This window comes from Vipera ursinii (assembly GCF_947247035.1).
Source record: "Vipera ursinii genome assembly, chromosome: 1".
Taxonomy (NCBI): domain Eukaryota; kingdom Metazoa; phylum Chordata; class Lepidosauria; order Squamata; family Viperidae; genus Vipera; species Vipera ursinii.
Window position 1 is genome coordinate 116,118,075 of NC_139512.1, and position 26,781 is coordinate 116,144,855.

Below are 26,781 nucleotides of genomic sequence, written 5' to 3' on the forward strand. Positions count from 1 at the left end.
GCATGAATATAATTACTAGAGTGATACTACAGAAGTACCCCCTTGTTTTTTAATGCTTGGAACCAGCCATTCTTATCATTCGGCACAAAACCTCCCGGAATAAATGATGTACAGTAACTCATCAACATGGTGTGACAATTTTGAAGTATAGATTGCATTACACTATAGCTACAAATTAGCCTTTCCCCAGTGAAAAGCATCAGCAAACTAATAAAAGGCAATAGGATGCTAAAATATTTTGATTCACAACTGAATTCAGGGGTAGCATTTTAGCATGTAACTTTAGTCTCCAGAATCACAAAAGCTTGCCACATATAAATGGTGCATATTATTTTGAACAAGCTGGATGAATTTCTCTGAACATCTGTTAAGTGTGCAGAGTACAACAGGAAGAAGACAAGAAAGGTTCCACCTAAACTTTTTAAAATAATTTTCATTGAAGTTTAAAATTACAACAATAATAAAAATAATATCAACTAAAAAAAACAGTTAAAAGACCAAAGGGGGAAAAAAGGAGAAAAAAGAAAAAAATATGAGTTCGGAGAGCTGATCCATTCACTGGCTTCTCTTTCCATCACTGACATTGGCTCAGCTCTCTGCAGTGCTGATTTCAGTCTGCCATTGCTTCCCCAGGGATCCCCAGAAAGACTTCACCTAATCTCAGCTCACTTAAGACTCTGAATTTATTTTATCACCTGAATGAGTGTTCGACATAAATCATATTAGTTGTAGGACTGAACAAGCATGATACAGAAAAAGAATCAGCATCAGAATCTATATGGTGTTCTGGACTATATCAGGAGAATTCACTCCATCTTTGTATTTTGTAAGTGTCATCAAGATGAGAGGAATGAAGAGCAATCTTGTTTATAGATTATACACCTCCATAGTGCCATTTGAATTAAAGGAAAGTATTGCTGTACCTTAAAAATCAATCTGGATTAAGGTTAGACCAATTTAATGGTTATATTGTAGAAACTTTAAGACGGCACTATAATTATTGCACTGAAATCACTTTTGATATCATTAAATTTCCTAGAAACCAAGGAAGAGAAATATTCTTATACAGAAGTTTGCTGTTGAGGTGACAATATTTTAATAAAAGAGACTGTGACCATCTCCAAGTTAAAGTTGTTTATTTCTTGGATTTCATTCCCACCTGGGTAGCTAAATAAAGTTATCTTTATTTAACAGAGAATAGTGAGTTTTATCTAATGAGAAGAGTATTAAATAGATCTAGGAAGAACAAGCATTTTGTCAAGAGTTGTTTTAAGATGCTGCTGAAGTTCAGTAAATCATAATTTCCTGGATCAGCAGGGAGTCCTGAGTCATCTGATGAGAGGATTTTTGTTACTATTAAGAAAGAAGGGACAAAGGGGAGTATCTTGGCTACTTGAACACTGTGAAATCTGTTCATGGTTTTTTGCATGTAAAACTTTCTCTTTGCACTAACAGTTAACTAATATAGTGCAAAGTCAAAATAACTTGCAAGATTGTAAGATCTCTTTTTGTAAATTCAATTCTTATGGGTCCTAGAAATCATTGTGTTACATAGACAAGAACACAAATACTACTCATATTTTTGGAATTTATTAAAAGAGAATAGATTCAGACTTTAAAACTACAATTACAGTTTTTAAGAATTGGAACCTCAGTGCAAATAAAATTTCTAATCCTATAAAATTTTCTAATTATGCCTGCAAAATGCCAATACATCTATTCTTCAAATATTCTCCATCAATATGGGGAGGTCAGTGATAGAGGGATTATTCAAAATGTACATCACTAACTACTTCCATGTTTATACATTTTGGATGGATGCCTATAGAATGAACATATGAGACAAAATCCACTTCAGAACAAGAGGCTCAAGGAAAAATGCAAACCAAGTAGTTTCCAAGACCACAACTCTTTTATCTATTATATTGTTCATGAGTCAAAATCTATGAATCTTCTCAGATACATGTTTGAGAATTCTTTCTAATAAATGATAAAAAATAGAACTGTTTTTTTTCCCCTTTCAAATGACTCGGCTTCTACTGTACTCCCTTCTTATGTTTCTTTTCTGTTATCTCCATTTTGTACGGCAATTATTCCATTTAAGATTGTAATTTTATTTGTAAAAGAGGTACCAGGAATTTGGTGGAACTTTTCCAGTCTGGACTCTACTTGAGATCCATGAAACGAATGTCCATGATGAGCAGGAAATTCTTTGGCAATGGGCGTGGTGCTGGTGAAAGCACTGTGAACACTTGGCGTTCCAGATCTACTCCAGTTACCACAATGAAACCAGCCACACTGGTCTCAGAGATGTTCTCATCAGTGCCATCAGCAGTACTAACACTTAGCAGATGATGAACCATGTCACGGCCGGGTGTAACTGGGACTAGCTTGAGTTGATTGTCTTCCTGTGACATGCCCAAAGGCAGACATGAGTCCGGGATAGTGGGCGCTCCCACTTTATATATCTTAACATCAGAGAACTTGACATCAAAAGCATGTGGATAGAAGCACCCTCGGAAGCCATAGAAGTATTCACGTATGCGGTCATCACGAAACTCGCGCCGGAAATCTTTAGAGCGCTCTACTACTCCACCGGATTTGGGAAGTAGCACAGTTCGAACAAAGTGAGGCAGATCACGTTTCAATTCATTGTAGAGGCGTTCTTGATCCAACACTACAACAACATCAACTTCAAAAGCAGAAGCAGCATGTACAAGTGCCTGATATCCAGATCCCTTTACCCAGCCACAAGTATTGATGATACAGCCACTGATGGAAGCTCTCCGGTTCACTTCACAGCGCTGATTAAACACATCAGCCAAGCGAGATGTGATCTACACAAAAACAAGAAACAGAAGCACATAATGTAACAGGAAGTTACAAAACTCATGGGATAAAACACTTAGGACATGAAGTGAAGCTAATCCTTTTTGGAAGCCTCAGCCCTTCAAAAGTTCATACCTGTGAGAGTTTTTTAAAAGTTATGAAGCTGCCCTTAGGCAAAGACCATTTATTTGTCATAGCACATCAGAGGCTAGTTTGCTTTCTTAAGCTCTCATGTCTTGTCCACAATATTTTAGCCAGCTACTAAAACTCATGAGCTAAAATGCTTTCCCATTAAAGTTTAACCGTTTCCCTCTTAACAGTTTTCAATAGTTGCTACCGCAAAGATCCTGAAAACACCACTCATATTTCAAATCTCTACTCATTATGTAACCCACTCCTCAACCTGATAAATCTTGGATGTATCCTAATAAATCTTGGATAAATCATTACTTTGCATCCTGATTCAGGGTCACCAAGCCTGCATTCCTAATCCTCTTTATCATAAGTATAGCAAGACTTAACCTACAATTATATTTGAATCAGGCTTCCAATAAACCAGGTTAACATGATAAAGTAAATAAACACTGATTATAGATTAAGATGCCTCCTTTTACCTGGCTATATTCTTGATACAAGTTGTGTTTATAAAATACATTATATTATAAATCAAAGCTAACAAACCACAACTACATTTCCTATAGCAGGCCTAAACAATTGTTTCTGAGGTTTTTTAATTACACTTGTACAAAACCCAGTTGTCAAAGGTAGTGGAGTGAGCTCTTCATACCTTTACAAAATCTTAATTAATAGTTATCTAAATAGCGTATACTCATTGGCTCCAAAATTCACGAAAGAGAAATTCTACTTTTTCTTCCTCTATGAGTGAGTTTTGTATGTTAAACAACTCATCATGGTAATTTCTCTCTCATTACCTATTATGTTAGCCAGGCTATTGCTTTGGGAATGACCAAGCACAGTCCAAATGGCATTCATAATTGGAGCAAAATGACTATAGTCATCTCCTGTTTATACATACCATTTAGTAATCAAGGGAATGAAGACATTTGATTTCTAATTATCATACCTTTTCTCCATGTAAAGAAAACAGGAAAAGCTATTCCACAAAGGCCCAAAGAAACCAGACAATGGTGCAATTAAAAATGATGCCTCAAATTTCTATCCCAAATTTCTATTCTGAGATCATTTATGGAGCTAAACTTTATGCAAAGGTCCACCATGTCATAGCTTATTTCCTCACACAATACTTACTTTGTTATAGAGTTTGATGTTTGTGCCAGGTGTGGTAGACCCAAAATGATAAACCAGGGGGGCTTGAACAGAGAATCCTTCTTCAACATCTGCAGGTCGTTCAATATAGAGTGCTCCCATAGTGCCTGGGATTGAAATTGAGCCCTGGCCTACATCCAGTTCCACAAATGTGGGTCGGCGTCCAAGACGCACAGCATAATTCAATAGCAGGCGGCAGACCGTTGACTTGCCTACATCTGTGGGGCCCACCACCATCACCCGAGGTCCCCGCTCATCTTCACGCTCAGCCTGCCATCGCATTTGCTCCAGAGCTGTGTGAGTGTTGAGGTAGAGAAGCATGGGCGTATCTTTGGAGACATAAGCTACTTCAGTCCGACCAGTTAGTTGCACAGAACAACTATGCCAGGTAAATACAGCAACTTTAGCACCAGCATCAAAGGTGAATTTCTTGTTTCGTGTCAGTTCAGTTCCAAAGATTTCAGCCATGCCTGTCATAAGTTCCAGCTGGACAGTTTGTGAGGCCTCAACTTCAAAGCGGAGTTCGGTCTCTCTCTCCAGCTCAAACTTGGCAACCAGTTTCTTTTCATCTCCAGTCTCCTCTGCCATATGGACTTATTCACAAATTCTATGAGGACAAAGCGTAATTTAACAAAATCATTTTTTAAAAAATTGTTGAATGCCAGACTTACTAAAAATTCTTTCAAAATCTTTTTATATGAAATAGTGAGAGTTTCTCCCCTAACTATGTTCTCCCAAAAGGTGAACAAATTTTAATTTCATATTTATGGTCTAGCTAACTGTTCCTAAACTGGATCTCTCTTTGTATGTTGGATTACAACTCTCTTTAGTATCAGATACTAATGTTGGTTGAAATCTTGGGAACTTTAGTCTCGATATCCAAGAGAAGCCAACTTGGAAGGATTTGGGATAATTGAATATAGTTGAAAATACTCAATACTTTCCCAGAGACCAACCATTTTTTGGTAGCCATGATGTTGGCCTAAACCACTTTGATTGCTTCATAATGCTAATTCCTTATAATGTATTGACTGTATGAACAAAAAGTCATTCCTTTCTTTTTATAATACATAGTAAAATACAGACCACATACTGAAAGTGTGCATACATAGTTGTTGTTATTATTATTAAAAGAAACTCTCTAAAGACACTGTGGGCTTAAATTTCAATTGGATAATCGCTCTTTTCAATGTACAGCTCTGGTTTCTGAGGTTCCAGTTAAAGTTTTTGCTGATGACTTAACAAAAATGCAAAAGTAATTTCCTATTGAGGTCTTCCAGGATACAGTGTCTTTCACAACACTAGGATTTTCTTTTGGTTCCCCCATCTAAGTCATCATCAGGAACGATCGTGCTCAACTTTGGAAAACTAGCTGGGGTTTGCCATGCAGCTAACAGATGAAAACTGCGCTGTAGTTAGTCACATTTTTATTGTTTCAGCGTCATAAAAACTCACCGATGAAATCTTATCTACGTGATCGCTAGCATGCAATCAATCAATCAGGAAAATCACTGAAAAATGTTAAGGATTTATAGTGTGAGCTGATAAAAGCTAAGAGACGCCTCTCCCAAAGGGATTTCAATCCCATCGTTTCATCAACTACCAAAACAACACATGGAAAACAGCGAGACTAAGGCGGAGCCAAGAATGAAATGTTCCCAAGAAAGAAAGGAGCCGCCCGGTGGACGGAACAGCTGAAAAGTTGAGCCACCCCCTATAGTAACGGAGTCAGAACCGTGAAGAAAGCTGGCAGAAATCCACCCACCGATTAAATTAAATCCACGGGGATCCAACCGCTCTAGTCTTGAATCGATTTGACCACGGAAGTGCCAGTAACTCCGGAAGTGAAGGAAGCATGACCGTTAGGTAGCCACGTGATATTCACTGGTTTCAAGGAAGCCTCCTCGCCCGGCGGCACAAAGGAAATGTAGTTTGTCGGTGTGTACAAAACAAAAGGCGAGTGAGGAAATCCTGTTCGCCTCCCTCTGGGAAACGTAGTTTTATGTCAAACGATTAGGACGACTGTCAACCTGTTTCTTTTTGTCAACGCCACGAAGAGCGCTTCAGATATCTCTTCCTTAGATACTTTACAACGGTGAACTAAGAAGTGCCGTGATTGGTGGATTATCGAGTCAAACTGTGATACTTCTAGAAAAGGGAGAATTGTTTCTAACTCCATACTTCTATATACGATAGCTTCTCCAGCTTAGTAAATATTACTTGCTGGTTTGATCCTTGCAAAAAGCATACTTATTTCTCTGTATTGCTACATTGCGACTAGCTATGTTTTTGAAGGGAGGAGTGCTGAACTTTCAAGTTCTCAGTACTAAAAATGACTACCTGCTGCTTTCTGTTCTAGAGAGAAGTAGTAGAAAAATTCGCAATTTCCCATTTTTATTCTGTTGCAGTTCTCCTCCACAGCAGAACCTTTTAGAGTTGAGCTTCGTGTCAACAGCAGAACAGAGGATGTAAGATGCCACAAGGATACTACTTACAGCAAAATCTGATGTTCACTCATGATGATGGTGCTGCTATTTGTTCAGTCGTTTCAGATTCTCAGGGATTCTAGGGACCAGTTGTCTCAACTTTTTCTGATCTTGCATGGCTTTTTTCAGTTGTTTTATGCTCTGGCTGGTGTGAAATATCAAACTCCAGTTTGAAATATCAAACAAATATAAAATATCAAACTCAGTGAGTGTGATTGCATGACATGACTAAAATAAGTAAGGCAGAATTTTGGGATTTTACCTTCCAGCGATATGACTAGTTTTATACGCTCGAATGCATTCATTGCCTTGATCAATCTGCAACCCTAAAAAAGTGAATTCTTGCATGCATCTGATCTCTTCACTGCCAACTGTTATTTTGATATTTCCATTTCTCACAGTGATCATGATTTTGGTCTTTTTGATGTTCAGAAAGAGGCCAAATTTCTTGCTCGCATCTTTAATCCTTTTAATCAGATGTTTCTGGCCTTCTTTGGTTTATGAGAGGAGAATTGTGTCATCAGAATATCAAAGATTGTTAATCTTCCTTCCTCCAATCTTAACTCTTGAGTTTTGATTCTTCAAGTTCTAGCTTTCTATGATTACTTCAGCATAGAAGTTGAATAAAGGTGAAAACATGTAGTCTTGCCACACTTTTTCTCTATATTGAACCAATCAGTGTCATCATGTGATGTTTGCACAGTAACTTCCTGATTTGTGTATAAGGACTACACTAATTGATCAGATGTGTTGGTACCCTTAGTTCTTTTAGGGCCCTCCATATGTCATGATCAGCACAATCAAAGCCCTTCTTGTAGTCCATAAAGCAGATGTAGATGTTCTTTTGATATTCTTGATAATCGCAAATTGCTAGTATGAAGGATGAGGACAATTGTGCAATAATTGGAGAGATCCTTGCAATCATCCTATTTTTGGCAGTGGAATTAACACTGATTTCCCCCCCAATCTTTTGGCTATGTGTTCATTTCCCAAATTTTCTGGCACAAGGCTGTGATGGTTCCGCTATTCTGCATGAATGGTGACATCTAGGACCTTGTCACATGGCTTCTTCCTGAAGGATGACTGATTATTTCTGCTTCCCTTTCCTCATTATCCTGAGGAACAGGGCCTCTGTTGTTGGCAGACAGTCCTTCTGTATATTCTTGCCATCTGCCCTTGATACCTTATTGGTCAGGCAGTTCTTTCCCTTAATTGTGATGATGCTTTTATGAACAGTGAATGGTGTTGGAATCCTTTTGAATTGTGCAAATGCATTCCTGCATTTCACTCAAAAGTAAGTCATATTGAGTGTAATGGGGATTACAAATCAGCGAGCGTAAGATTGCAGTTTTATGTCATATTCTCTTTTTCATATAATCATGGCACCGAAATGTTGGTAAATAGAGCTTGACTGTTACTTTTATCTTGGCCTAATGTGAATTAGATAAGTTTAAACCCTCATTTAGTGACCACAATTGGGATCAACAACTTGGTTGTTAACCAAAGCATCACAAAGTGAAACCACAACTGTGTTCATGAACTTATTTTTGTTTTCCTTTGCTTTCCAGATAAATTTGAGGACTGGTCATAAAATTACTTTTTCATCACAGTCGTAACTGAAAATGGTCACTGCATGAAGAAATCACTAAATGAGGACTACCTGTAATAGACCTATAATGGAAATTGACAATAGGGACTGCAAAGTTGCTATTGAGTGAATGTAAGAGAAAGGAAAACTACTAGTCTAGAACTGGGAATATGGATTATAGAATATTTTTTCAAAATTTATTAATATAATTTTTGAAGCAATTTTGCTTCCAAATTTTGCTGGAACTTCCCTGTTGGATTAAAGCAAATGCTTACAGTTGTGTTCATTCTATCCTTCCATTAGCCACCCAAATGTTTCTGGGCAATGTGTTAATGCCCTTTAATTCATGTTGGTTGGTCATTAGTATTCCTGTAATACTAGTCATGACTGGTAGCCAGTGATAATCTTATCCCTCATGAATTTGCCTAGTTTCATTTTAATGCCATCAAACTGAGCATCATTTCCTCTTAAAGTTGCAATTTCCATCTTATCTAATGTATATGTTCAAATCCTTCTCTTTAACTAACCCCTATCTTCCATCATTCATTGTCACCAGTTTTAGTCCTCATTTACTTCTTTATTTCATGTATTCATTTTAATAAAGTTGCAGTTCACAAGTTATCTTTTTTGAAACCTGTTACTCTATCAGATTCCTTCTGATGTTTAGTTTTTCATGTATTTCCCGCCTGCCTGTCTATCTACTATATTTAATAATATGTCTTATATATGTTATATTTATTATCATTTTAGATTGAAAATCCCAATATAATTTCTCCTCTCCTAGAGTACTGTACTTGTCTTATTCTGCACCTTTTCCAATTCTGAATCAGTTTTTTAAAGTGTGACGACCAGAACTGTAAACTATAACAGTAAGTGGTTGCAGTCACTCATATGTATAAAGATATTTCTCTTGTCATATTATTTTAATGATAACCAACAATAGAGTAGACAGCCTTTGTGACAAGCAGGGGAAAGACTGCTTTGACTACAGGGAGTGCAGAATTATTAGGCAAGTTGTATTTTTGAGGATTAATTTTATTATTGAACAACAACCATGTTCTCAATGAACCCAAAAAACTCATTAATATCAAAGCTGAATATTTTTGGAAGTAGTTTTTAGTTTGTTTTTAGTTATATAGCTATTTTAGGGGGATATCTGTGTGTGCAGGTGACTATTACTGTGCATAATTATTAGGCAACTTAACAAAAAACAAATATATACCCATTTCAATTATTTATTTTTACCAGTGAAACCAATATAACATCTCAACATTCACAAATATACATTTCTGACATTCAAAAACATAACAAAAACAAATCAGTGACCAATATAGCCACCTTTCTTTGCAAAGACACTCAAAAGCCTGCCATCCATGGATTCTGTCAGTGTTTTGATCTGTTCACCATCAACATTGCGTGCAGCAGCAACCACAGCCTCCCAGACACTGTTCAGAGAGGTGTACTGTTTTCCCTCCTTGTAAATCTCACATTTGATGATGGACCACAGGTTCTCAATGGGGTTCAGATCAGGTGAACAAGGAGGCCATGTCATTAGATTTCCTTCTTTTATACCCTTTCTTGCCAGCCACGCTGTGGAGTACTTGGACGCGTGTGATGGAGCATTGTCCTGCATGAAAATCATGTTTTTCTTGAAGGATGCAGACTTCTTCCTGTACCACTGCTTGAAGAAGGTGTCTTCCAGAAACTGGCAGTAGGACTGGGAGTTGAGCTTGACTCCATCCTCAACCCGAAAAGGCCCCACAAGCTCATCTTTGATGATACCAGCCCAAACCAGTACTCCACCTCCACCTTGCTGGCGTCTGAGTCGGACTGGAGCTCTCTGCCCTTTACCAATCCAGCCACGGGCCCATCCATCTGACCCATCAAGACTCACTCTCATTTCATCAGTCCATAAAACCTTAGAAAAATCAGTCTTGAGATATTTCTTGGCCCAGTCTTGACGTTTCAGCTTGTGTGTCTTGTTCAGTGGTGGTCGTCTTTCAGCCTTTCTTACCTTGGCCATGTCTCTGAGTATTGCACACCTTGTGCTTTTGGGCACTCCAGTGATGTTGCAGCTCTGAAATATGGCCAAACTGGTGGCAAGTGGCATCTTGGCAGCTGCACGCTTGACTTTTCTCAGTTCATGGGCAGTTATTTTGCGCCTTGGTTTCTCCACACGCTTCTTGCGACCCTGTTGACTATTTTGAATGAAACGCTTGATTGTTCGATGATCACGCTTCAGAAGCTTTGCAATTTTAAGAGTGCTGCATCCCTCTGCAAGATATCTCACTATTTTTGACTTTTCTGAGCCTGTCAAGTCCTTCTTTTGACCCATTTTGCCAAAGGAAAGGAAGTTGCCTAATAATTATGCACACCTGATACAGGGTGTTGATGTCATTAGACCACACCCCTTCTCATTACAGAGATGCACATCACCTAATATGCTTAATTGGTAGTAGGCTTTCGAGCCTATACAGCTTGGAGTATAAGACAACATGCATAAAGAGGATGATGTGGTCAAAATACTCATTTGCCTAATAATTCTGCACTCCCTGTATAAGCTAAGTTGAAATAGACTAAAGAGGTTGTAGAGTTAAAAAGAGAATATTTGGGGATAAAGAAACAAAGTATAACACAATACAAGAAATTTATTCATCAAATTTAGATACTGCCATCTCAATCGCTCCTTTGTTATAGCCCTATTATATCCAGCAAAAATGAAGTCATCTTTGATACACTTGCCAGTGTCAGAGAGAGTTGTTCTTGTGGCCATGAAGGGAGGATGGAAAGTTAAACAGCTTCCACATGTTTCTATGTCCAGCATGACTGACGAAAGCCCTGAAGAAAATTTAACCAATTTGAAATGGCAGTCCAAATATTGTGCTTGTGATTGTAATAACAAAGTACTCCCAAAAGAACAATTTCCACTATTCCATTGTTTTCTAAATGTGAATTACTAATTAGAAGTTAGTACTGGTGAAAGTAACATGATGCATACTAGTCATGTTCTAAAATGCAGTAACAGTCCAATAAAGGTACCACAAAGACTCCAAAGGGACATTTCCTTCCAGTCTTAAAATCAGGACAGACTGAGCTGTCTGCAATTTAGTGAATTATAGATTAATCCGAGAACATTATCTAGCATAGCAATTTAGGACTAGGCATACCAGTACTTAACATAAGTTTCAGCCTGTGGCCATCAAGGTTTCTAATAAATTCTTATTGGTTCCAAGATGGTCTGTCATGGTTTTCAGTGCCAGATAGCCTCTCAAGACAAGCAAATGCAAGCAATCGATCAGGACTCACAAGCAATGCACATGGCAAATAGATTTGCTGATTGTAGAAGCCCTTACAGCAATCATGGGTGCCAAACCTATCTTGAAGACTGGTACTACCAGTATTCTAGAATCTGTCTCAGTAATAATCAAAGCTTGTATGGAGGCACATTTGGGTTGGGATTTTTGGTATATATTTGTCAATAAGTGAAGGTTTATTAATCTTTGTAATGGGATCTAATTTTTCTTCCTGCCGTTTAGAAGCATCCTGTACTAAACGATTGCAATTCAGCGCCTATAGATATCAGCACCTAAAGTCCTGTGTGGTTTTTACGGTGCCAAAATAACCTGTCAAGCAATTATTTACTTTTAAACTCCAAGCCCACATCTGGAAATAGGTTCTCCTTGGGGATATCATAACCCTGCGGACCTAGCCAGGAGGGGATGTCAGTTTGGAGGACAAGAGAGGAGGACTGAGCAATGGCGAGGCCGGCAAGGAATTGGAAGCCGAGAAGTAACAAATTGTGGGGCTTCGGGCTTTCATACGCTGGAGTATCACAGGCGCCGGAGAAGGAGGCAGCGAGGGTCCTGGATCCAACTCCTGAAGCGTCGGACATGTTGGGATCGAGGGCCGGTCTGGACGGAGCACCTCGAAAAGCGAGATTGCAGCTTTCCAACCCGGCGGTGACCCTTACTCCGCGTCTCTCTCTCCCTGCGTCAGAGTTTGCCCCAAGCAGCAACGGAGGGGAGCGCGATCCCTGCGCGCCTTTCTCCCTGCCAGGGCTCCGGTGCGCCCGTCTTCTCTCAGCTACCCCTTTCCTCCCCGGCCGCCTTTCTGCCCCAGAGTGCCGCGTGCAGGCCTGCCGGGGCCTCCTCTCCACTCAGCGTCCCTGTCGGGGTGACTCCAGCTCGTCCCCTCCTTCCACGATCCGTGTCTCCGACCCCGCTCTGACGTAGCGGGAGACTGAAAAGGAGGGGGGGAGGGGGAGAGGAGGAGGAGGAAGAGGAGGAGGAGGGATGGATGACTCACAATGTTATGATGCGGTGCCACAACACATCGCCACAGTCGGCTACAGACGGCGCAACCAAAACAGCCCTGGGGCTGCTCTGAAGCGGCTCTCCCCTTGCTCCGACCCCGCGAGGAGCCACAGCCGGAACAGGCAGAGACGGAGAGAGCGTCCCCCCCGGGAAGCAGGTTTCAAGGTGAGCAGCGGAGAAGGGCAGAGCAGGCGTCGCCGCCGCCGCAACTTTCCCTCCCTTCCCCTTAGCTCGGCCGAAGAGCCGTCTTTCACTGGGCAGCGGGGAAAAAAAGCCGCCACCCGGTCCGCCCTTCTTCCATCCTCTCCCCGAGATCCCCGCCGGGAGCGAGTCCCGCGGCGGGGCACTTCCCCACGCCGCCTTTATTTTCTTTCCGCGCAGGCGGACACGTGAGTCAGACTCTGCGGTGATTAACGCGGTCGGTCTTTCGGGCTCCTCCCACTTTCACTTATTTTTCTCGGGGGGCCCTCCCCCCTCGTTTCTTTCTCTCTTTCCCGCCCCCCCGCTTCGTTCCTTGCTCCTTCCAAGAGAGGAAGAAGCGGACGGGAACGGGGGGGGGGAGGGAGAACGATAAGCGACGCAATACAAGTTTGCGGCCGGGCGTAGCAAGGCGATTTTTTTATTTTTTTTTTAACCGCATTAATCGAAAGCCGAGCGGTTAGGAATTCCGGAGTCGCTGGCAGACTCGACCCCTTCCCACGTGTGATTCGCTGCGGGACGGAACCAGGTTTGCCAATCGCCAGGGGGGACAAACGCGCAGACGTGGGGGGCTCCCGAAAAGTCAGCTCGTTGAGGTGTAATGCCTGTTTCTTGCCGGCAGGGAGCGAGCTCACGGGAGTGGAAGCTGTCAGAACGGGGGAGTAGGCGAGTTTGAATGAACGGGCATGGTGAGCCGTGTTATCGAGTCCCTGGAAGACGACTTTCACAAGCACGGATGATGGTGGCGGTGGTGGTGGTGGGGGAGGAGACATTTAATAAGTAGGAATGCGTTGGGAAAAGATACATTATCGGTAGCTATCGCTAGCAGCTACTCAGGAGACCTTTAAGAACGAGGTCTGCGCATTACAGTAATTAAACTGTAATGCAGTTAATTCTGGGTTGTCATGCTAGAAATAATATATAATGAAACCCGATGACAGCTTGATAGCTTTTGGCAGGTCATATTTTTGCGTATGACAAGGACTTCTTCAAATTATACGGCTGTCCATCTCAACATCATGACGGATATTGATGATACTGGGTTACTGACATAATGTCTGACAGCATGAGTGTTACTGTCTTAAAGGACAAAATAAAAACTTTCTAAACCGGCTGGGCAATTAAGATGAAAAAAGTAATACTTTTAATTCAGGTAAGGGATGTGACTTATCCCAAATCTGCAGTATTAAGCATACTTAAGAAAGTGAGTTATAGAAGTTTGGGAAGTATGTTAAAAAAAAGCATACTGTATTGTTTTTACAGTCCTTGACAGGGAAGTAATTCATCATTATTATGGCAGTTGAGCATCTATTGTAAGGTTCTTGGGCCAGGGGAAAAACAAAATCTAAACTTCTGTAGCTTTCTTCATCTTGAAAAAATTCCTGAAACTGGTGTGTAGAACAATAATGTGACTTGAGGATCTCCATTCGGCCAGCTGAAATCACTTGACAAGAGTTTCGTTTGATCACCCTCAACTTTAATGCTCGTTTTGAACATGCATGACAAGGTCCATTGCTTCCGTTTCCCAGCCTCCAATGGTGCAAGGAGGTTTGCATTGCTCCTCTGCTTATTCCTTCCCCTTTTCTCTCACTAGGTGTCTCCCCTTTCGGTCTGGTTCTCATCTGGGGGGGGGCCTGGCAGTGCAGCCCCCCCAAATTTCACTTTTTTGAAAAACGGCTTTAGCCAACCTGCTTCGCTGCTTCACTTGTGATCGCTTATGTGGGGGCTGCACAGCGCCAGCTCCCCCACCTCGGCAAGGCATTGCTCTCCAGCCTGTCATGCCCAGCTGTGAGCCAGTGCCACCAGCCGCCTGTCTTCCTGCCAAAACTTTCCGCAGTTACCTGCCCCGGTGCCACCGGACTTACAGCTGTGTCCACTGCAGGGCACACTTGGCCAAACATGATGAGCTCATCTCCAAGGTATGTGTGCTCTCAGGATCACAGTGACAAGCTTAGTTATACCTATCATTTATCTGTGGCCCAACCAGACTCTGGCATTGTGCCTCCTCACAGCATTGCCTGTTTGGGGTTACCTAACTACAGCTCCTGGGATTCCCAGCAATATCAGTCTGTCTAGGAACAGTTAGGGACTTGGTGGCTCAGTGGGTTAGGACGCTGAGCTTGTCAATCAGAAGATTGGCAGTTTGGCGGCTCAAATCCCGAGTGCCGTGTAACAAGAGTGAGCGCCTGTTACTCGTCCCAGCTTCTGCCAACCTAGCAGTTTGAAAGCACGTAAAAATGCAAGTAGAAAAATAGGGACCACTACGGTGGGAAGGTAATGGCATTCTGTGCGCCTTTGGCGTCTAGTTATGCCGGCCACATGACCACGGAGACGGACAAGCGCTGGCTCTTCGGCTTTGAAACGGAGATGAGCACCGGCCCCTAGAGTCGGAAACGACTAGCACACATGTGCGGGGGAACCTTTACCTTTTTAGGAAGAGTTAGATCTTTCTTATAACTTGGGATCCTTACTGAGCAGTTGGGTTTGGGAAGGGGATTCAACAATCTTATAAGGGAGAGGACATAACTTGTATACTTTATTTCCACAGTCCTTCCAGGGAAGTCATGGTCGTGCCTATCTTTTCAATTCTGTGTGAGTGTCCTCCTGCAATTGGTTTTATTTGTTGGGAATGGGATACAGGTGAGCAGCATGCAACAGTGGAAGCAGGCGAACATACAGTTTTTGCCTTGGGATGGAAGAAAATAGTTTTCTTGCAAAAGAGAATATTTAAGTCTTGTGAGGTCTCTTTCACTATATATATATATATATATATATATATATATATATATATATATATATATATATATATATATATATATATAAGCTAGTGAGATATAGAATTTAGTATTCCTCCAAATAACCTATATATGACATATATCTGTCATATCTCGCTCAGTATCCTCGGTATCATAACGTTCTTACAGCTCATCTGCCTCCAAGGTTAATTTGACTGAATTCTGAAATAGAAATAGGAAATAAAAACACATAATAAATAGGCTTCCCAGCACACGTACAATACATGGGGACATTTCTGTCCTATTTTTGCTTTTGATGTGTTATCATTGCCATTATTTAACTTGGCAATGGGCCCCCAGCATCATGACATTTATTAGGCTTTCTAAATGGAACCCAACCTATTGCATTTTATCACTGAAATTCTCTTTGCTCCACCCCCAAAGGAGGATACAGTCTTGGAATTAAAAGATGGTCTAGTGATTCTAATTATTAGAGATGACATCTTTCCCTTTCAGTTCCTAGAAAGTGGTCTTTCTTAACAATTTTTTTTCTCACATTAAACTCTCAAATGTTCATTCCCGTTCTTTAAAAGAATCAAATTAATTCCAAATTCCCATACAAAGGTTGATAACATGATTGCTAAAGTTCCATTTACAGAGATTTGAAAATTGCTGATCATCCTCCTGATTTATAATACCAATTTTTGTAATGTATACCAGGGGTCTTGAAACTTGGCAACTTTAAGAATTGTGGACTTCCAGCTCCAAGAATTCCCCACCAGCATGGCTGGCTGAGGAATTCTGGGAATTGAAGTCCACAAATCTTGAAGTTGCCAAGTTTCAAGACCCTGATGTATACAAATAGAGCTTACTGTGCAGAAGGTTTTGACAAATGTATCATTTTCATTCTCTTTATTTCTAATTGGCCTTCAGCAGAAGAAAGCTCAACTACAAGTCAGTGAGACTGAGTCAGAGATGTAATATACCTCTGACGTGGATAGTGATCCCAGCCAAGCAAATTGTTCTGGAGCAGAATCCTTTGGCTCCAGAAATAACCACTCTTCTTGAAGTGAATGGAATATAGAGATTGACTATAGCAAAAGATCTGTTTGACCAGCTCTGTTGGAAATTACAAACTACCTCTATATTCTTGTTTGGCAGTCCTGATGAATTTTCTGCATTAGTTATTTAAAAGCTGACTAGTAAGTAAGTGATGGTTATATTCCTCCTGTGGTAATTCTAATCTGCTTTTGCCTTTAAATGTGATAATGTGAAATAAATCTAAATAGAATACTATCTCTTCCTAGTTGATTTTCAAATTGTTGCACTGCAGAAGCTCCATCCTTATTACATAGCTCTTCATAACAGTAGTTAGAAATAAAATTATGGTAACCTTTCACTTTAGGAAGGGGAGATTGGTAATGCAGTAAAACCCAAATAACTGAGTTAAGATCAAATTAAACTATAGATAACAATATCTAACTTCTTTTTCTTTCTACCACAATGTCCTGATTCTATTTTACAGGAGAACTTAACTACCTCTTGATATGTATTAATTTAAAATAATCAAGCCATTTGTTTGATGTGTTTAAATAGGCATGTATTAAAATGTGGGCAACATTTTTATGTAGTTATTTTGTTTCTAGCCAAATTCACAAAACAAAGTTAGGAAGAATGAGAAATGGAAATGCACAAAATTAGCGATTCCCTTGATTCAGTAGATTAAATAGAATTATCCAAATTATCTCTGCCTAGACGCTTTAATGTGCCTCGATTTTTAATATTCTGAGTACAATGTACTGCCTGTAGACCCTTCATTCTGCCACTGGAGGCCGCTCTGAGATTAAATTTAAAATCCATTTTCTATTTGTTAGGTTTTCAGATTTCCTGCCAAAGTTTTATTTTTTCTTTATAAAGTATAAATTACATAATTATTGTAAAATGCCCACATTTTAAAAATCTATTCAGTGCATTGTCATCTGGAAACCGAAACTACTAAACTATTATAGGCAAGTATGTAAAACATAGTCCAACTAATATATCTTCATAAAAGTTACTTGTGTTTTAAAAAACATATGATCACTTCAGATATCATAGCACAGGGATATTCCTCATCCTAGTTTTTTGCAAGCTACTGGCAGGACAGAATTGGGGCCATATTCATCGTAAAGTCAAAATGAGATGCTGACTTTTGATTACAGGGTTAATGTGGGCTGTGGTCCAGCAGAGCAACGTCTTCTGCTCACTGGTCTCCATTCAGTTGCTGATATATTTTGTGAAAGCTGCAAGACTACACTGGGCTGGAAATATGTGAGTAAATTCCTTTCAGAAATGTAATTCTAGTAATCAAGTTTTTTTGGAAAGCACACAAACCAAGGAGATACAGGAAAGCAATCTTTAAAGGAGAATATTTGTAGCTCAGGATTGAAATGAGGGATCCTTGGTGCACTTTGTACCTGGTTATTTTCTTGCAGACATTTCATTACCCAAACTAGGTAACATCATCAGCACTATCGAAGCAATTCTTGTGATGCTATCCAGTTGGGAAGACTAGTGCAAAATCTAGCTTTTGTATGGCCTCTCTCAAAACCACGTTGTACATTTATGAATACGTTGCTGCTTGTCACACGGTCCCAATGGAAGTACGATTGTTAGAAGCTTTGCTGTCTTTCACCTACCATTCCATCTCATGGTAGCAAAGTTATATTTTTGTGGTGGTTTTAGAGAAGGAGAGGCATTTTTTAAAGTAGGTAGGTTTATATCTAATAGGAGAGAATATTTATTTGGTGTTTGTTTGCAGTCCTTTCATTACCCAACTAGTAAACATCAGTTTTTAGTGCTGGGTTTGTATCTCCTATTTCCTTCTTTGCCAGGAGCAAGCCTTCGAGACCAGCCAGAAGTACAAAGAAGGGAAGTACATCATTGAGATGTCACATATGGTGAAGGACAATGGCTGGGACTGAGAAAGAAGACTGGCTTCATACCCTCCTGCGTAGCATGCCGTGCTCTTTCGTAACCCCATTGCCACAAGTGGCACCCCAGCACAACCAACCCAGCTACCCTTCTATCAATCTCCTGCACAGCATCATCCAGGGGAATGGAGCTTCCAGGATCTTTCTCCCAAAGCCTCTTTCTGAAATGCTGGACTCAGTTTGGAGGACCCCACCTGTCCCCTAGAGCAGAAGAGGAAACATGCAGGTGTTAGAGAGTGGGAGATTTTGGATTGGTTTTTCCTTGGCCTGTGTAGGTTATGTTACATCCCGTCAGCACTTGTCAGCGTTAACACTGTAGCATCCAGAACTGAGAACCTGGAATCAGGTTTGAACTAGGCAGTCCATTGTGTAAGAAAAACAAAATACTTAATGCAATGTGACAGCAAGGGCTCTGACATAGGGTATGGTTTGGGGGAGGGTCAACAGATCAGTTTGACGCTTAAAAGCTGAAGAGATTGTCTCCAGTATCTCTAGCTTAAATGAAGAAGGGCTGTGACAGAACTTCAACTATGGCCCTGAATAACACTGGGCAGATAATGTTGACAGCATTGAGCTGGATAGAGTAGTGATTCAATGCATTATTGTTCCTTCTCCTTTCTGAGGAGAAATTAAGAGTTGTACATCAGCCTACTGATATTGGGCACTGAAGGGCAGATGGTGTAGATCACATGGGGAGATAAAAGATATCCTGAAGGTAGGGGACAGAGGAACAGTCTCTCCAAATGGCAGTTATCAGTCCCTTTCCCAGACACTGCAATGGTATTTCCCCCAGGTTTATTCTATGGAGTCCATTAATTTAGGTGTGAACCACCGTGTGCTTGTAATCCCTGAGCACTATACCCCCTCCCCTCAATTCCCCTACCATACATGAAGGTGTGTGTATGTGGGGGAAACAACACTTCAGCACTGTCACCAGCGCAGGAATTTTTTTGTATAATAAAGTTGTTTTATATTTTAAAACAAGCAACCCATACTATCAATAGCTTCTGTCATCCTGCTTCCTTTGCAGATTTAGTACCAAACCAGAAGTTCTGTTGATGGGAAATAAGCTTTCTGCTGGTTAAAGTTTTCGAATCCAGAAGTATTATCTGACTACATAAATTTGAAATCTTCATACCAAAGAATAAAAAACAACAACAACCCCAAACCAGTATGTTTATCCCCACAGGCAAAACTGCATACTCAAAATTATCATAATGTGTTTAGCCATCTTCTAGAGCACAAAGGATACTCAATATATATCAGCAACCAACATTTGATGGTAGGTTGCTGTATTATCTCAAAAAGACAACAGAAAAATGACCAATATTTCAGCTGCCGCTCGAAAACCAAATCGTGTTGGCATAAAATTTATCCAAACCCAGCAACCGAAATTGAAAACTCTGAAAGGAGTGAATAGATAGCTCGTCGTAGAAACCCACTTGTTCTAGCAGGACAAAATGGGGATGTTTTTCTCCATTATGCCTCGTGCAACAACTTTCCATGCCTGGCCTTTCATCTTTACCATCAGTGGAAGTATAAAGAGTTCATGCTGCTGTGACCACCAACCCAATGCCCTTTTTACATTGCACTGCTTGGTTGGGCTCAGTAGCACAATGTGAAAAGAGCCTCGGGCAGGGGCCGTGCCCAGTGCATCCAAAGGCCCTTTGCTTTGTCCACAGGAACAAGAGAGTTACCTTCTCATAATCTCACTGAAGGGTGAAAAGGATCACACAAGAACTGCGATTTATTTTATCAAAGCACTTTCTTTAGTATGAGTTTCTATAAAACACTGGGCTGCTGCACGGTACATATTAATCAAGCCATTCTCTTTGGTCTTCATCTAGCAGGAGTATCCAGTTTTATGTTTCAAGGAGAGTGTTCGGGAATTCGACCTAAAAAGGGGAGGGTAAAATAAAGGGAAATAACTTGCATCCACCATCAATAGTCCTTTCTTACTACATCACGGCTGCAATCCTAAAGCAGTATAGGAGTTAGTTTAATTGATTCTGCCTTGGAACAGCATTACACAAAATAACTAGTTCTCTTTACAAGATTTAAAAAAAATATTTAGAATTAATAATATAAGCCTATATTCAAAGGAAACAGCTTCAGTTATAAAATAAGCAGTTTCTCAGCACTGCCAAAAAAATAAGAGGCACAAAGCTTGAATCCTCAAGATCACTTACGGCATCCCCCAAAATTTGACTGCATCCTCCAGAATTCTTCAACAATTGCCACTAAACTTGAATTTGCAATATGACAATAAAGGGCTATATTAACATTAGATATTTAACTTTAATTTAAACAAATTTAGTTGTTGAGCAGCTCTGGCTACTTTTACTTTTACTGACCATTTAATAATGTGAGACCTCCAACCTCTCAAAGGCAATATGTGACTCTACTAAAGATTGTACAATCTTGTGCTAATCAAACCATTGGATCTAGAAAGCTAGATTCTACTTGTCATTACATTTTCCTTTGTGCGCTCTTTAAATCCAGTCCCTCCAGAATTTTTCTTATCTGAAATTCCAACAGTCACTTTATTGAATAATTTGGATCTATACATGATAAAACTAAAACCCTATTTCTTCTAAAGATAAGCATTCATATCTTTACATGTATTTATAGTAAGTTTTAAGACAATTACAGTTAATTTAAATTACAGTTGATTTACCCTTTTGCACTTCTAGACTACTTTTGAATCCCAAATCACCAACTTCAGAATAATGAATATAATTAATGTATGTTTTTCTGGATGTAAATGATTTTTTTACACACACGTTTTGCCTCTACTTCACATCTCCCGTATTCAAATATGAAGGACCAAAACCAACCCATTTTCATCATACAGCTGAAAAACAGGAAAAAAGCAAAGAAAGGCCACAGCCAAGCCTGTTTCTCAATTCCAAGCTATTGTGGCTATGGACACTCACGGGAGGGGTGGGCACAAAGGGACATTAGCTACGATGTCATTGTCAAGCACAGGAAATCAGGAGCCAAAGTGGTTCAAATGAATACAGGCTTGTTGCATGCTAACCCTCTACAAGAATCTGAATTGCTAATGGTTAATTAAATTGGCGATAGACAAGGGTCAACGAAATTCAAGGTGGGCTGGATCGTTAGATCACTTGTGGATGTGAAGGGTCTTGAGACTGATGATGCTCTTTACCCCTCTCTCAGGCTCAGCCTAGTCATTACCCACATCATTATGTAAATAACACATTTCACAACTACTTTATTGTTCTATGCCTATTTCACAGGAATCTCCCCATATTGGCAGCTTTCACCTAGGAAAGATGAGGGGAGTCAGACCTTGCCCTCTTCTATTTATGCAAATAAGTCTAGACTAATTCTCCTTTTGAGCTCTTCTTCTGAACAGGATAGTTGCTCTCCACCATATTTTTTATATATTGTGGCTTCCACTGGATGTCTTAAATCAGAGGTGTCAAACTGCCGGCCCACGGGCCGGATGCGTCATCTGGAAGCCACGCCCACCCCATTGCCGTCAATGGCAAAATAGTCATGTCTGTCTTAAATTCTCTACATTATTCAATATACAAGAATTTTCTTTTACATACATACATAGCTTAGGTCAATCATTTCTGTTGACCTAAGATCACAACTTGCACTTCTCTATTACTTTCACCAATCAAAAGATATGAATTCCAATACAACAGCCATTATATACATGTGAAGTCTATAATAGGCATCTGAATCACCACAGGAGAAGATAACAGTATGCAGTATTACTATTTAGTTGGAATAATTTTAATGTTTAGAGTTTTAATTGCAAGTAATACTGAAATATTGAGTAACAGATACTCTTTGACTTGAAAAAAAATCAAGTAAATAGGTAAGCAAGGACTTGATAGCAAATAAAGGTTTAAGCATGGGAAGGGTTGATATTCCAAAGCAACGGTCAGAATCAGCTAAAGCTAGGAGTCTGTAATAACACTGCCTTCACAAAAACCCACACTCAACAAGGCCTTGGACTTTGATTCATGTAAACACCCAGTAGAAAAACTAACTCAGAATTCCCTTCTCCAAGATTACATCTTATCCAATTGTTTTGCCAAATGATCGCTAATAAATAGCTGAGAGAATAATTGTATTATTTAACCAAAGAAAGTGCTATCTGAAAATTGTTTCCAGCTGCATAGTAGTTTAGCTGGAAGCAACAGCAGGACAGAAGGGAAAATAGATTGTTTATACCTAGTGTTTGGGGAACTGATGCAACAGGATGTCCTTGTTTTTCACTGACAGGACGTTCACCTATCATTTATGTTGAACCTTATCACCAGATATGAAGGAAATAGAATTTGGGAAATAACAAGTTTCTAGAGCAAAGGGAGAACAGAACCAGCTACCAGATTTAGACAAGTGAGAGACTGCAAAACCATGTAAAATTTTCTCAATTATGTCTTACATCATTTTTGGGAGGGTGGGAAACTATGCATTTCATAGTTTTATGTATTATACACATAAAAAAGATCTTTTGTTTGATTGCTGGACCAGCTTTCAATTGCAAATGCATTGATTAGAAATTACCGCAAAGACCTAACCAAGATATAAACAGACTTCATTGGATTGCTGTTTTTCCTAAACAGTTCCATGCCATTAATACATTGCTGATAAAAATACCTTTTGGAAATAATGTTATGTTAACGCAGTATTCATTCAGTATCTTTATACTAACAGAACAGTTAAAAATCACAAATGGATAAGAATAACAAGGCTGAAACAAGCCATAAATTCCTGGAAATTATAAAAGATTATGAAAACTTTGAACTGAAAATTATAAAAGATTATGAAAGAACAGCAGAATATGTAGATTTTAGTATGAAACTCAGATTGATATAAGTAGAGAAGAGAGAAATAAAATCAACCTGAACACATTTTTATTAATTTCAGACATGTGGTTCTTATAATAGGACAGGTGGGAAAAGAAAAGTCAGAAAAAAAATAATAAGCATAGCACTTCTTGGTTCTCAGTTAAATAATGAAAGAGGAGGGCAGACTAAGAATAAAAGAGAATGAAACTTCCAACTGCAAGTAAAATTTTTATTTAGCCCAAAGCATTTCAAAAAGCATGTTCCTCATCTGCTCTGCAAAACTAATGCTATCAATAGCAAGGATATTATTCATGAACAATTAAGAAAAAAGCAAAAGTATTCACTATGTAGCTGTTTTCTGAAAAATGAAGATATCTCCTTCTATGAAGAAGTCAATACCATACTCACTCATGTCATGCATGTGATAAATCATTCAAAACCACTGGAATTATAAACACATCCCATCAACCTTTGCTTAAAATTAATACATATATGATTGCTTAGAGCAGATCAAACTAAGTCTTCTAATATCATTCCATGAAATTACATACATGAATTGTATGTAGCATGAGGATATGTAGCGTGTATTGTAGCTATTTTGTGGAATTATATAACTGATGTTTCACACAAACAATTTGGTCCAGGTTTATCACATACAATAATGCATGGATTGCGGAAAAATAATGTACAAATCAATTAAAACACACAGAAAGCATAGAAAGATGCTAAAACGGTATAAAAATTCTAAATTCCCAATGATTTTTCCATGTTAAAAACAATGTGAGGAATAAGTGTAAAAACTAAAAAGACTGCCTTTTATTGGTGTTCAGAAGCAAGTAGTTATTCGCTCCTTGGAAACGAATATCTGTATATAGATTAGACATGAAGCTAAATATATAAACCAAATAGAAGAAGTATGCTTATTAGACTTCATTTGATACCTTTCCATTCAGAGGCCAGTTGTGGGTCTTCTCCTTTAGCGTATACAGAATGTTTTAATTCTCTTCTCACACCTAAGTGGTCCTACTTGGGCTTAAGTCTGTGAATCAACAGCTGTTCTCTACATATGGCTGTTTTATGATGGGAAGTAAGGGATCAATACTGGCTTTCAACATCTATAGCTCCTTATGATATTTAAGCTTTCAGATCAAACATTGATACAGTATTATACTTCCATATAAATAAACACTGGTTATTTAGCAAAGGGATAGCAATATGTTACGAGATCTTTAAAGAGCCAATAACTTTTCTTATCTTACTGTGATACTTTTGGATATCTCACAATTACCATTTAATTTCCCTCAAAGAGAGAATACTGTACAGACTTACATTTTCCCACCAAAGGAAACAAATTACATTGGCTGATACACATCCTTGACCTTGCAAAACTTTCTAACAGAAAGAGCAATTCAGCAGTGAAATAAATTAGCCCAAGAGATGTTTAGCTCTCCCTTCACAGGAAGTGTTCAAGCAAAGTAATGAACAGTAATCAATCTGGGATATTTTAATTTGTATTGCTACAAATGCCACCTCTATGATTCAATTAATTCATGTGTTACACTGGGAGTACATATTTACCAACCTAATAACTCACAACTGAAATAAACTGAGAAGGAAAAAAAAACACTTCAACATTCTTTTTGGATTTTAATTTCTGCAAATTATAGTCATTTCTCTCTGTTTAAATTGAAAACTCTTTGGTGAAAAACTCTATTGTGTTTAAACTGAATTTGCATTACAAATTATTGGGCACTGTCTAGTCCAGGGGTCAGCAACCTGAAACAGTGAAAGAGCCACTTGGAACCGGTTCCCTCACAAAAGGAAAAACTGGGAGCCGCAAAAAATATGTGTGCATGCGCATACATGCGCAGAACAGGGTTTGACTGAAGAGTGGAGCCAAGGCGAGATATGCACCTGCCCTGCATATTTGAATTGATTGGTCGAACTTTTTTAATCCCACTTTTTTTTTTTTTTGGACTGCACATGGCAGAGGACTGGGAGCCGCAGGAGACGGCTGAAAGAGCCGCATGCAGCTCTGGAGCCGCGGGTTGCAGACCTGTGGTCTAGTCCAATGTGATGTAGCCACTAGTACTATAAATCTTGTAAATCATTTTTTCAAAACAGTAATATGGCAGTGATTGTATTTTGTCTTGATTTCTTTTTTTTTATTGAAATGTTTTACAAGACATTTTATCTTTAACAATCCCTCCCCCTCTCCCCCACCCAACCCTTCCTAACCCTCCCTAACCCTCCCCCCCTTCCCCCTTCCCCGACTTCCCAGAGCTAAATACAAGGTATAAAAGTAGAAACAATCATAAACAACCATATGTTAACAACAATAAACTATTAAGTCTATCGCACTCTAGCTCATATGAAATGACTACAAGCAATACTAATATCACATAAAAAAAACTTATACAAATGCTAAATGAAACTTTTTGGTCCCATATTTGTTCTGGATATAATCAATCCACTTTTTCCACTCCCTAATATAACGTTGTTGCGAATGGTCTTTCAAATAAGCCGAAATCTTTGCCATATTTTGTCTTGATTTCATTCAAGGCAAGAATAAGTCACTTAGACTAGGGTTAATATTCTCAATTTTTCTAAAAATGAACATAGACCATCCTCTTTTTTGTTTATACATTCTGAAACTGTCTTTATGCAAGTAGATGCTCTAGCTATATGATAAATTGCAAAAAAACCCTCAGCATTTCATGAGGTGGATGTGGCTACTAATCTCTCCAGACAGGAAAAAAAATACTAACAAATATACATGTTGTTCCTTAAACAGGAGTCTTTTGTCTCTGATGCAATGATGCCATCATAAGGAACAACCCTTTTTTTTCCCAAAGATTGGAATTTTTAGCAGGTGAAATTATCTAAAGGAAAGAGAGCTGCTGGTTGGTAAAATTTTATAGCCTTTGGGAGCTATAGAATTTTGCAGGTACTCACTGAAAAGTGCTGCAGAGAAATTTGCTTTTCAGAATACTGAAAACTTGCAGAAATCCTGCAAAGCCTTCACACTTTAATGTAAATATTATTTCGCTGTACAGTATTGCACTCTAGGCAGAAGTATCCCCTCATGGGGCTTTCTAATAATTTTTCCAATGTTTTTGTAGTAATTCATAAAGTTTATCAAAGTACTCAGAATTGTGCAAACCATTATATTCTCTGTGACACTCTGTGGAAGTGAAAGCTGGAATTTAAAGAAACAGGATAGGAAGAGTGTTGATGCCTTTGAACTTTGGTATTGGAAACTCTTGATAATACCATGGACAGCCAAGAAAAAAAACACCTAATGATTCATTGAACAAATCAACCCAGAGTTTTCATTTGAGGATCAGCAGGCTCAAATTACCCAACTTTAAACACTTTATGTAAATACCTTGGGTAATTCTCTGGGAAAAAAAGGAAGGAATGAGAAAAGAATGACCAGCAACAAATTGGTTGGACTCAGTTATGGTGGCAATGAGTACAACAATGGGACAATTGAAAGAACAGGTTAGGAGTACATTATAATGGAGAAGATCTATGT

General features: G+C 39.2%; 2 protein-coding genes across 7 annotated transcripts; one reads left to right on the plus strand and one right to left on the minus strand.

The window, feature by feature from the left end:
• Positions 1-2,098: 2,098 nt before the first annotated feature.
• Positions 2,099-12,592, minus strand: CLP1 (cleavage factor polyribonucleotide kinase subunit 1). Of its 2 annotated transcripts, none has more exons than XM_083362667.1 (3): positions 12,496-12,592; positions 4,099-4,723; positions 2,099-2,837 (listed from the first exon to the last, which is right to left on the minus strand). In XM_083362667.1, the coding sequence occupies exons 2-3, from the start codon at positions 4,702-4,704 to the stop codon at positions 2,166-2,168; spliced, it is 1,278 nt and encodes a 425-aa protein (XP_083218793.1). In that variant the 5' UTR covers positions 4,705-4,723; positions 12,496-12,592; the 3' UTR covers positions 2,099-2,165. The 2 variants fall into 2 exon arrangements, with proteins under 2 accessions (XP_083218793.1, XP_083218792.1); XM_083362666.1 differs by lacking the exon at positions 12,496-12,592 and adding an exon at positions 5,882-5,957.
• Positions 12,515-19,517, plus strand: YPEL4 (yippee like 4). 5 transcript variants are annotated; one of them, XR_014492524.1, is made up of 6 exons: positions 12,515-12,668; positions 14,296-14,620; positions 15,250-15,293; positions 16,370-16,642; positions 17,638-17,746; positions 18,310-18,346. XR_014492524.1 is itself a non-coding variant. In XM_083362685.1 (5 exons), exons 2-5 carry the CDS (start codon positions 14,480-14,482, stop codon positions 18,397-18,399), a joined length of 384 nt encoding a protein of 127 aa, XP_083218811.1. In that variant the 5' UTR covers positions 12,515-12,668; positions 14,296-14,479; the 3' UTR covers positions 18,400-19,517. The 5 variants fall into 5 exon arrangements, 3 of the variants coding, with proteins under 3 accessions (XP_083218811.1, XP_083218813.1, XP_083218812.1); XR_014492525.1 differs by having other exon boundaries at positions 16,370-16,638; positions 18,310-18,323; XM_083362685.1 differs by lacking the exon at positions 16,370-16,642 and having other exon boundaries at positions 18,310-19,517.
• Positions 19,518-26,781: the final 7,264 nt, after the last annotated feature.

Coding starts and splice junctions, on each gene's coding strand:
- YPEL4 (XM_083362685.1), top strand. CDS start 14,480: ATGCCCAGCTGTGAGCCAGTGCCACCAGCCGCCTGTCTTCCTGCCAAA. Junction 14,621..15,249: donor ATGATGAGCTCATCTCCAAG/GTATGTGTGCTC, acceptor TTATTTCCACAG/TCCTTCCAGGGAAGTCATGG. Junction 15,294..17,637: donor GCCTATCTTTTCAATTCTGT/GTGAGTGTCCTC, acceptor TTTTGATTACAG/GGTTAATGTGGGCTGTGGTC.
- CLP1 (XM_083362667.1), bottom strand. CDS start 4,704: ATGGCAGAGGAGACTGGAGATGAAAAGAAACTGGTTGCCAAGTTTGAG. Junction 2,838..4,098: donor ACATCAAACTCTATAACAAA/GTAAGTATTGTG, acceptor GTTTTTGTGTAG/ATCACATCTCGCTTGGCTGA.